Genomic DNA, 12188 nt, shown 5'->3' on the forward strand with positions numbered 1-12188 from the left:
GGAATCTCTATCACTGTCACCAACATCAACAATCAGTTCTTCTGTTTGTCTGTCTACTACTTGCTCACTGATCCCTATTTTTAAATATTTAATCTACGCCCCTGATAGGAACACTAAAGAAAGAGGGCTGCAATCTTTATACCTAAAACTGTCTACTTTTTCCACCGCGCATCCACGCCATTTTAAAATTTCCGCCAGCTTCCAGCGTCAGGCCTGTATGACATCTTAACTATAATTTACTTTATTTTAAATTTTTTCAGTATTTTTCATTTTTTTTTAATTGTACAGAAGACTAATATGATAAAAAAAAATGAAGACGAAAAACTAGTCGTTCCTTTTCGATATCTCGGAAATAAAGTAAGATGTCAGCAAAGTGATTAGAGATTTTTGCAGCTTATACAATTCGTACCTTAACAAATTCATACAATTATTTTGTTATTCATAAAAACAATTGAATGAAAGCGCCAACTAAACAAACCTTGGTTTTTCATAAAATGAAGTGTTAAAAAAAATTTAGGGAAATTAAATTGAGTATCATGATTTTTGTAAAAATATAGTTCCGAGAAAGGCGCGTTAGTCCATTATATTAGTCTAAAATCTTATAGTTAAAATGTGTTACTTCGTTAAAAGGAAAATCTAAAAATTTTCCCTTTTTCATTTGAGCCCCATCGAATTGTGGAAGCTGTTGCTTGGTCACGGTCTGGTAATAAAAAGTGTCAATCTAACCCCCTGATAAGCTGTTGTAATCCGATTTTCTCGTTTTCTGGCTCTTGTTAGTGAATGTAACCACCGTTCACCTAAATTGGCCCTAAAACGGTCTCTTGAGAAACAAAAGCCCGACTAAACGAGAAACTATAATCGATTGCTTTCAGTTTATTATAAATCAATGCAACATTTTTTAATTCTATTTTCAATTAAGGCGCATTAAAGAAAATATTTTCCTTCCACTAAAAACGTAGGTTTATAAAAACTTCTGAAAACAAAAGTTCTGAAAACTCCTACAAACCTTATACATTAAAAATATATTTAAATGAATTCGTAGTAACTTTTTGCGTAGGTATATATAGCTAGCTCAAAATCTCATGAGCCTTCTCATATTGTACGTTACAAAAACAGTGACTCAGCTGTTAATCATGTGTCTCGCTTTAAAACATAAATGAACGGGTGGAGTTTTGTAACTGTGCAAGCCAAGGTCAAGGTTCATGAAATTTCGAACTACCTCTAGCAAGTATGTCAACGATATACGTCACTGTTAATAAATCAATACAACATTTTTAATTCTATTCTTGAATTAAAGACGCAAATTTGCGATTTTTCGTAGGTATAGACTATAGAAACTGCTGAAATCAAGAGTTCTAAAAGCTCTTTAAACCTAATACTTTGAAAATATATTTAAATGAATTCGAAGTAACTTTTTGCGTAAGTACATATACAGCTGGTAAAAAATCTCATGAGCCTTCTCATATTGTACATTACAAAAACAGTGACTCAGCTATTAATAGTCATGTGTCTCGCTTTAAAACCAGGAATGGAGACGGAGCTTCAAATAAATAAACGGATGGAGTTTTGTAACTGCGTTAGCGATGGTCAAGGTTCATGAAATTTTGAACTACCTTTGGCCAGTACTTAAACGATATACGTCACTGTTAATAAATAGGTAAGTAGATAAAAATTCCTACCTGTACCCGTACTTCGGGTAAATTGACTTTCATCGCTAACTCTTCTCTGCTGTAGACGTCCGGGTAATGACTCTTCTCGAACGCCCTTTCGAGCTCGTGCAATTGGTAGGTAGTAAAAGTTGTTCTGTTTCGTCGATGTTTTTTCTTGCAATTGTCGCTTTCCACATGTCCGGAATTGACTGTGCTTCCCTCGTCTTCGGAGCCGCTACAACCCATTCCGGAAATTTTGCCGTACCGCAGATCCGATACGCCGTCGTTTGAATTACAGCTTCCTTCTCCTGGAAATTTTATTTCTATAGCAAATAGAGCTGGGTTATTGAAAATAATTAAAAAAAAACGACCTTTACTCGAAATATGCACACACATAATTGTATTTTATAGGTACAATGGATTCGATAAAATTTATTGGAAAGCTTGTAAAGAACACCACTAGATCCTTACGGAAAATGGCCTCAGTCAAATTCTTTGAACCTTTGGATTGTGGTAATTCTCGACGTGTAGATTAAAAGTCTCAATAGCCGCTAAGTCGTAAAAACTCATCTTTTTGAGATATGGTCCCTTAAAATTGCATTATTTCATAAGGACTTTTAAGGTACAATGGTACCTATTATAAGTATTGAATACGTTCAATCATAAATGCATTTAAAATAATTCGAAGTGGTCTGTATTCTGTCGAAACTGCCAGACGTGGATCGCGATTTCGATCCTTTTGGATCTCATCAGCGCGTCGCAAACAGCTCCGACAGAACACAGACCAACTTTTACCTGCTGTCTTAACAGTACGTTTCAGAAAATACTACAGTGGCGCAGTAAACGCCATCTGTAGCACAATGCTACATTTTAGGATTACGTATGCTGCAACACATCGCGATCCGCGTCTGGCAGTTTCGACAGAATACAGACCACTTCGAATTATTTTATTCGATTAAGCTAACGTGCCTATCACGTTAAGATTGGCTACGCCGGGATTCGTTTTCAGCAAGGAGATATCCACACAAGTGGACCTTGTTGGAGCATACGTAATCCTAAAATGTAGTAAATGTACAGATGGCGTTTACTGCGCCACTGTAGTATTTTCTAAAACGTACTGTTAAGACAGCAGATAAAAGTTGGTCTGTGTTCTGTAGGAGCTGTCTGCGACGCGCTGATGAGATCCAAAAAGATCGAAATCGCGATCCGCGTTTGGCAATTTAGACAGAATATAGACCACTTCGAATTATTTTATTTAGGTTTTGATTTTTACGATACCGAAAACAGTAAGTATTTTATTTTATAAAGTATTCTAATTCGAAGAAAATTTGTAGTCAACAGATTTGTTCTAATGATCCATTACAAATAAAGAAGCAAATAAAAAAAACATTAACCATTCAACCGGTCGTGCGCGATTTGTGAAGCGATAACGCAGTAATTAATATTTATTTCAAACTGGACAAATAATGAACTTTTTTGAAAGCGATATTAGGGCGATAGTGTGGACACAATATCGTTAAGTTATGATAAATGATGAAGTGTTTGTGTTGCGGTTAATTTAGGAACTTTACCGTATACCTAGACAACCCCTCGGAGCATATTTAATAAAGCTAATTACACACATGTAAACTACAATCGATTAGGTACACACAACTACACTAGACATACACATATACGTATATAATTAACCTGTGTGAATTTAATATAGCTACCTAAAAACATGCATTCGGAGTATACCTACTTCAAATTAAAGCCTCTACAGGTATAGAACGAAACTTTAGTAATAATACAGTTCAAGTGTTTTATCTTTTCGAAACCCACAAACGTTTTTAATTGATTTTCAGTTTTTGGCGCATGATTAAACAAGCAAAATAGACACTACGATATTCTTTATAAGAATTTTTAGGAGTCCTGACATGAATTAAAGTAAGAAGATTGTTGGTTTGGAATTCTTAAATTGTCTCCAAAACAACAATCCTAGCAATCCAGCCTATTGGTAATAATGTTTACAAAAAAGTTAGTAGATTAACTGAGAAAAATGGCAAATACTGGGGAAAGCATATGAATATTTTATTGTAGACAGCATTTTTTAAGAATTAATTCCACATATACATACATTACTGTAATTTTTTATCTAAGGATTCCTTAAAATTCTTATGGGATTATGGGTACTAATATATACTTCATTTACTTTCTCTAGCGGTGTGCCCCTTCCAATGTCTTGGTTGCGCGCTGGCAAAATCGTAGGTAGGGAGAAAAAAGCTCATTATACTCTCGACCCTTGTTCATTAAACATACTTTTTCATACAGTACTTGCCAAAAGTTTGGTTCAATCATGAATAGTAGTGCGTGTCGAAAACAAGCGTTAAACCTTTAAAATGTCTTCAAATATAAATAAACATCTCGTTGATATTTTCAATAGTAAACGGTACCAATAGCAGCACATTTGAGCAATGCAATTGTAGTGGATAAAATGGTCAATTTTTCCGTGCAGTACTGTACGGATTATACGCTCCTCACCGGTTAAGAGTTTGGCCGAGAGTTGTCTCCTTCCTTTTCTGGCCTAGTGCTGTTCTTTTCTACTTTGCGCAGGCCAAACTGAAGGTCACATCGCTACAGGAAGTAAACGAAGTATAGCTTACTCCAATTCTGTGTCTTTCATTCATTCATTTCATTCAAATAAAAATTACTATTTCCGTATTTCCTCTAGTCGTACAAATATGTATCTATATTTTATGCGTATTTTTTATCGCTTTTCTTCGAAAGAAATTTAATTCTGTGCGTCCATTGTCTGTGTAATTCTGAAACAAATGTTGATCTATAAAAGTGGGCGATTTCTTTAATTAAGTAATTGTATGATATTAATAAAAATCTTCAATCCACCTAGCTATGACAAAAAAATAATTCTTAACCCCTTCGTGTTCCTACTTTAAGTACTTTTCAAAATTTCATATAGTAATTTCGCACTTGATCAGTTCTTTTTATTGCCGCTTTCGTTATGACATTATCTCCACTGTCTGAAATATTTTTATATGACATTCATTTGAATGATTTTTTATGCTTACGAATGTTATATTACAATAAAGCGATCGATTATTTAATTAAAGGAGGTAATCTGGAAAACTGTCGTGCCGTCTAATTGCTCTGCATTAATAATAAGTAACACAACATCAGATTTTCGATAAGGCGGATAATTGTTAATTGCGTTTTTGCATGCATTGCTTTTTAGTCGAACGTACAAACGACTCTGGACTTTTTAACTTCAATATAACCTGTAGGTGGGTGCCTGTGTTTGTTATGTGAACACATACACATATACTTAATCGACTACTGCACTTTAATACCTAGATCTTACAAGCATGAATTGCTTTCATTTTAGACTTATTATTACTTTTTTATTTATCGTCTGCAGTTACTAGGTAATTATATATTAATACTAGCTTTTCCCCGCGGCTTCACTCGCAGAAATTAATATTGTTTTTCCATAAAACCATTTAACTCTCAATTTATTAAATTTCAAATACAAATGTAGCAACAACATTTCATCCTTAAGGGTTGATTTTTAAAAATTGCCAAAACACGTATTTGCTTAATTTCAACAACGAGAAACCTTCGAGTAGATCCGAGTAGAAATAAAATATATCGCATGGAAACGTTGCAACCTCTTTTTATTTGATTAATAATATCAAACAGCATATTTACCAACTTTCAAGTAAATTCAACTACAATTAAAGTATGTCCCAAATAATACCTTTTCACCCCTCCCCCTTTGGAAGTTGAATTTTTTAAAACTTAAGAGACCATTAAGACCAAGTTTCAAGTAAATCTGATCACAAATAATATATATTACGTTTAAACATTGCAACTCCCCTTCATCACTCCTCCCCCCAAGGGAACGGGATAAAAATCCCATGTGCGTCTCCTGGTTGTAAGCTACCTCCCCGCCAATTTTCAGCCAAATTGGTTCAGCCGTTCTTGAGTTACAAATAGTGTAACTGACACGACGAAATACGGATAAAAAAATAAAGTTAAGAGCAAATAGCAATTGCAGTTTGTAAAATTTTTATAATAGGTTTTTATAATGCTCAAACAATTGAATTTAATCGATCGTAATGTTTTCAGCCAATAGATTTGTTCCGAAGGTTCTCGCTGAAAGATTGACCTCGCGAACTTGCAATGCAAAAATGCAAGACTAAGACCAAGGCCAATAGTGTCTTTATACTGGAAAGACCAAGGTCGAACGAACAAGACCAAGGCTATAACCAACACTGAATATGCAAGACCAAAATAAAACACGCAAGACAAAACAAAAAATTATTACTTCCGGTGGATTTATGAGCTAAACTATTTGAGGCAACATTAATATATTCTACTATTGGAATAAAATACCTTTTTGTAATTGAAATTTTTAGTTTGTGTTACTAGATTTTAACACTAAATATAAAAAAAAGAAATTACCACTGTTTCAGAAAAGGGGTCTCGGTTCTCGGAGTAAGTGTTCTTTGTTCCTGTGTTTGATGGATAACACATGGTTAAAATATAGAAGCNGGTATCTAAAATCAGCCACTTCTAATTTTTTGTCTCCTATCTTTATATTCGCTCTTTCCCTACTTTTTTTCCCTTGCATATCAGTATTTTAGTTTTACTTTTTTTTATTTTCATACAGTACTGATCTGTCAGTACCGCTTCCATTTTATTTAAAGCTATCTCTAGGTCCTTTATTTGTTGTTATTACCAGGTAATTTCGTGTTAAAAATATTTTAATGAGGGTCTTATTTATTGAACACATTCTGACCCTTCCAATTCCTGAAAGGGTTCCCTGTAGGAACTGATGCTGCCCTAATTCGAATTTAATGGTTGTCATCGGTTGGACATCCTGCAAGGACCTCTACAGAACCTTACCATTCATTCTATCGAAACGTTATGAAACAGCTTCAACCGACGATAGCCTTTAGACCCGAATCAGGATAGCAGCAGTTCACAAATCGGCCGCGAAAGCTTTTACCAATTTGTCCAACCCTGTCAGGTTCGCGACCTCCAGGTTAAGAAACGTAATTGTGCCTGCTTCTAATTAAACCTTTAACAAAATAAAATAAATAAACTAAAAAGAGACTCACCTTAAAGGTACTACTAGACCTTTTCCCGACGGATACCTGTTTCGGACATTTTTAATGTAGACATTAACATCGCGAATCTCTTACAATAAACATCCTTATCGCAACGAACGACAAAATCATTTTCGCATTTAAAACAGGTGTCGTTTGTAAATGGATAAAATAATTATATCCAGCTTTTGTAGTTAATGAACTAATCCAACGACATTAGGAATTTTTCATTCTTACGATTTACACGTCCTTGACGTTTGTCGGTAAATGCACGTACGCTTAATCACTGTGTATAATGGTAATGCATGTGTATCTACAGAGTACCTATACGTGTGTACGAACAGGTTACGGAAGGGTTTGCGTGACGTTCCAGGCGTCGTTATTAGACACGACATCGGGAATTATTTTATCAGGTCGCTTAGACGCACGAGGACCCTTATTTCCTGGCATTTATTAGCAATCACGCTAAAAACTGCCCTTTTCTTACCTCGTGCCAGCTTCGTGATTCGATTAATTACCAACAACTAAACCCCTCGCTCGCATGATATGCTCTAACGATTCCCGAACGAATTTACTTTTAAAAGTTAGTTGCCCACTTATTACTTACACCATAAACAGGGGCGCTGGTTTACAGGTTCTAAAAACCTCCCCAAAAAAAGCAAATATTTGTGTATTTTTCATATCCCAATTTATCCACACCGCCGTTGATGTGTTTGCGCAAAATCCTGTGCTAAACAGTAGGTACACCATATGCTTTCTCTGGGCGAACGAATAATTTAAAAATTCGAAAAAGATTGTTTGGAGCGCGGTGCTGTACGGGTGCGAAATATGAACGGTTGGCGCGGTAGAAAAGAAAACGTTAGAAGCGTTCGAAATGTGGTGTTACAGGTGAATGATAAGGATACCGTGGATAGAGAAGGTTAGAAATAATGAGGTATTAGAAACAATAGGCGAACAGAGGACTCTATGGAGATCAATAAAAAATAGGCGAGATAGGTTGGTAGGACACCTTCTCAGGCATGAAGGTCTAGTCAGAGACATATTAGACGCAGGAACAGGAGTTAAGAGGAATAGAGGTAGACCTAGATTAGATTACCGTTCGCTAATAGTAAAGGATGTGGGTTGTTCTAGTTTTGGGGAGATGCAAAGATAAGCTCAGGATAGGAAAAAGTGGAGGTGGGTGTCCAACCCAGTCTTAGGATTGACCATCTTCCTTATGATGATGAAACTGCCTGCCTATCTTACCCCACACTTCAATAGGAACGACATAGAAAGATTTAAGAAACATCTGTAGAACATTCAATTGATTTCATCACGAGCCGCCACTGCTATAAACGTTGTTGTTACTTGGTTTAGACCTGAGCTGGGTCGGTGGTCGGTTCAATTTAGCTGGTAGGTGGTTCCCGAATCGCTAGTTTTAGTGTATGATAAATTAATTTTATTGTCGGCTAAGCAGCGCAAAATTGTTGCCATGTTGTCACGCGACGTCTCACGTATTAATGTCACGTTCTCGTTGTTTTCGCCAGCAGAGGATAAATCAATGGTATTTTCATGTCAATTAATGTCGTCGTGATTCTTTTAGCGTTCCATTAGCTACCTACCTCACCAATAAATGAACGCGACTAAACTTAAGCTAATTCTCGTTTCAAAAGACATTAAGGTCACGGGACAAAACGCAATAATAACTGAATAAAGTAGCTGTAATAGAAGATCGTTTATAAAATTACTTCTGAAACATGCACGCAAAAAGACTATTGTCAGAAAACTACAAGAAATTTAGACGTCAAGTTATAGGCGATACGATATAATTTCGATAATGCCCGAAATAAGTCATCCTAATTTATTTATTTAATTGTCCTACCATGGTTAGGGGAAAAAAAGGAACGCAGTTGTTTTTACGTGAACCGTGTGGTACAAATTCGTTGTGACAGTTAAATTAAAATGTGTTAATTTGACGTTTACCAAAGGTTCATATTTGTTGTTATTACCAGGTAATTTCGTGTTAAAAATATTTTAATGAGGGTTTTATTTATTGAACACATTGTGACCCTTCCAATTCCTGAAAGGGATCCCTGTAGGAACCGATGCTGTCCTAATTCTAGTTTAAAGGTTGTTGTCGGTTGGACATCCAGGAAGGACCTCTAAACCAAAAATTTTCAGTCTCTCAAAGTCTTTCAGCGTCTCTGAGAGCGTCTATCAGAGTCTTTTACAGTCTCTCAGTTATTGCCTAGGTGTTTTTATGTATCTCTCACAGTCTCTGTGTGGGAGACTCGAACGATAAAATTGTTAATTCAGAGATTCGAGTCTCTCGTTCGGAGACTGGATACGAAATAAGGATCTCTCTATGAGCGACTCGAGTCTCGTTCAGAGACGCTAAACAGTTTTTTTGGCAGTCTCTCGACAGTTTCTCTCAGCGGCACCAGACAAATTCGATGAGAGACGGCGACTCGAGTCTCGCTTTCAGAGACTCTGAGAGACTGAGCATTTTTATCTCGGGTATGTACAAAACTATTTAGAAATGATGAATATAGTGGTAACAATTGGTTGGTTGGTACTTTCTCGGCGGTAACTCTACTAAAAAAATTAACTAACTGGTAAAAATTGGTACTTCGATTTTCTCCCTTGCTATGGTGATAAAAATTTATAATGGCAGTAAAATTCTCAAAATCTTTGCCGTTAAGAAGACGTATACATTCAAGACTGAGAGTTCAAATTGTCATAAAATAAAAATGAAACGGGAAAAATCAGAATATTTGAAAATCAATATGATGTTCAATTTTGTTTACTACTATATTCATGAATTAAATAGTTATACATAGAAAAAGGTAAAATGGTACCGAACACTGCTTTTAAGCTGACTGATTACCAAATCGTTTAATTGTCTTTTTTCCTAGTAGTACCTACTTAGTAGTTATTGCTTTATTAAGTCAGCGGGATATCAATCGATTTCATTTGTAAATGACCAATAGTAAAAAGACAGCATGCGTCTATGTGTAGCCTGCTTGCTACAAACACAAGTAACACAATTAAGTAATTATTATTTATTATTATTAACACAAGTAACTATCCTATGACTGTGGCTACATTTGGTGTCCACCCCGGTCTTAATTCTGTTATTAATGAAAAACCGTTTAGTCCATAAACTCAACCTGAGTCCGACGTAGGTGTATATATAATTCGACAAAAGTCGAAGTCGATATTGAAAATCATTTTCGGAGTTTCTTTAATATTTTCAATTCGTTTTCTTTTGCTTATTTCTTATTGTATAATGTATTCTCAATTCAGAGAGCTATTTTACGTCATACTTTGTCGCTTTTAGCCCCCGAGCGGGTCGTTTAACAAATATAAAACATCAATTGCTTTGCCTGCTGCATGCAAGTCAAAAACGGAAATTTAATTTAAACTTTCAGATTTCACGACGACGATATTTGAAGGGAACACGAGAAACAGCCCCTTTTGAGCACCTACTTTTGCATTACCTCCCTTACCGAATAGCATGTTATTAACTTAACGTTCTTAAAACGTTTTTTATATTTACGTTGGAACATAAAAATTACGATATTAACTTATAATGCCGCTTGACTCCGGTATGTATTTAAAATTTAATAACACGACATAAAGGGTTAGTTTAATGAACGTTATGCTAATTAATTTTCTCATGTGTGTTGTTACCGACAAAGTCCACTAGTAATAAGAAAGGAATCGACCACGACGTGTTTGTTTGCCTTAAGTCAATTTAGTAAACAGTAAGTTACAAATACAAAGTGAAAGGGTTTCCTTACTAATATTAAACTACAACCTGAGGATCACAATAATTTCTATATGTGATTAACAATCTTTAACTACACACTTTAAAGTATATGTATTTAGTATAAACTCCATAAATCAATGCAAATACCTAATAACTGAGCTAGTATAAGCTTGATTCGTGCACTGAGGGTTCACCTTTACTAAAGGCATAACATAGTACAGGCCTGACGAAGGAAGCTGGCGAGCGGTCGCGCAGGTACTTGCCCATTTATGACCTATTTGGGTAAGTCACTTGGAACCGATACACAAATAAGCTTTAAGTGGGCGTAAATTATAGTATTAATACAGATGGGACAGTAGCGTACTAGAAAATAATGCAGAAACAATTTACCAAAAAAGAAAAATAAACCTATTGCTTTTGTTTTATAGTTAGTTTTTACATTCACTGTCATTATGGGAATCTCTATCACTGTCACCAACATCAACAATCAGTTCTTCTGTTTGTCTGTCTACTACTTGCTCACTGATCCCTATTTTTAAATATTTAATCTACGCCCCTGATAGGAACACTAAAGAAAGAGGGCTGCAATCTTTATACCTAAAACTGTCTACTTTTTCCACCGCGCATCCACGCCATTTTAAAATTTCCGCCAGCTTCCAGCGTCAGGCCTGTATGACATCTTAACTATAATTTACTTTATTTTAAATTTTTTCAGTATTTTTCATTTTTTTTTAATTGTACAGAAGACTAATATGATAAAAAAAAATGAAGACGAAAAACTAGTCGTTCCTTTTCGATATCTCGGAAATAAAGTAAGATGTCAGCAAAGTGATTAGAGATTTTTGCAGCTTATACAATTCGTACCTTAACAAATTCATACAATTATTTTGTTATTCATAAAAACAATTGAATGAAAGCGCCAACTAAACAAACCTTGGTTTTTCATAAAATGAAGTGTTAAAAAAAATTTAGGGAAATTAAATTGAGTATCATGATTTTTGTAAAAATATAGTTCCGAGAAAGGCGCGTTAGTCCATTATATTAGTCTAAAATCTTATAGTTAAAATGTGTTACTTCGTTAAAAGGAAAATCTAAAAATTTTCCCTTTTTCATTTGAGCCCCATCGAATTGTGGAAGCTGTTGCTTGGTCACGGTCTGGTAATAAAAAGTGTCAATCTAACCCCCTGATAAGCTGTTGTAATCCGATTTTCTCGTTTTCTGGCTCTTGTTAGTGAATGTAACCACCGTTCACCTAAATTGGCCCTAAAACGGTCTCTTGAGAAACAAAAGCCCGACTAAACGAGAAACTATAATCGATTGCTTTCAGTTTATTATAAATCAATGCAACATTTTTTAATTCTATTTTCAATTAAGGCGCATTAAAGAAAATATTTTCCTTCCACTAAAAACGTAGGTTTATAAAAACTTCTGAAAACAAAAGTTCTGAAAACTCCTACAAACCTTATACATTAAAAATATATTTAAATGAATTCGTAGTAACTTTTTGCGTAGGTATATATAGCTAGCTCAAAATCTCATGAGCCTTCTCATATTGTACGTTACAAAAACAGTGACTCAGCTGTTAATCATGTGTCTCGCTTTAAAACATAAATGAACGGGTGGAGTTTTGTAACTGTGCAAGCCAAGGTCAAGGTTCATGAAATTTCGAACTACCTCTAGCAA

General features: G+C 35.1%; 1 protein-coding gene across 1 annotated transcript in view; it reads right to left on the reverse strand.

Annotated features, from left to right (window-relative positions):
- Positions 1-12188, reverse strand: part of LOC108734118 (retinal homeobox protein Rx-like) — a 75077-nt gene that overhangs the window by 47699 nt on the left and 15190 nt on the right. The window contains exon 2 of the mRNA XM_018465520.1: positions 1680-1957. Within this exon, the coding sequence (XP_018321022.1) occupies positions 1680-1957 (278 nt within the window). The remainder of the gene's footprint in view (positions 1-1679; positions 1958-12188) is intronic.

The sequence above is a fragment of the Agrilus planipennis genome, unplaced genomic scaffold (genome assembly GCF_000699045.2).
Source record: "Agrilus planipennis isolate EAB-ADULT unplaced genomic scaffold, Apla_2.0 scaffold65, whole genome shotgun sequence".
Lineage (NCBI taxonomy): Eukaryota > Metazoa > Arthropoda > Insecta > Coleoptera > Buprestidae > Agrilus > Agrilus planipennis.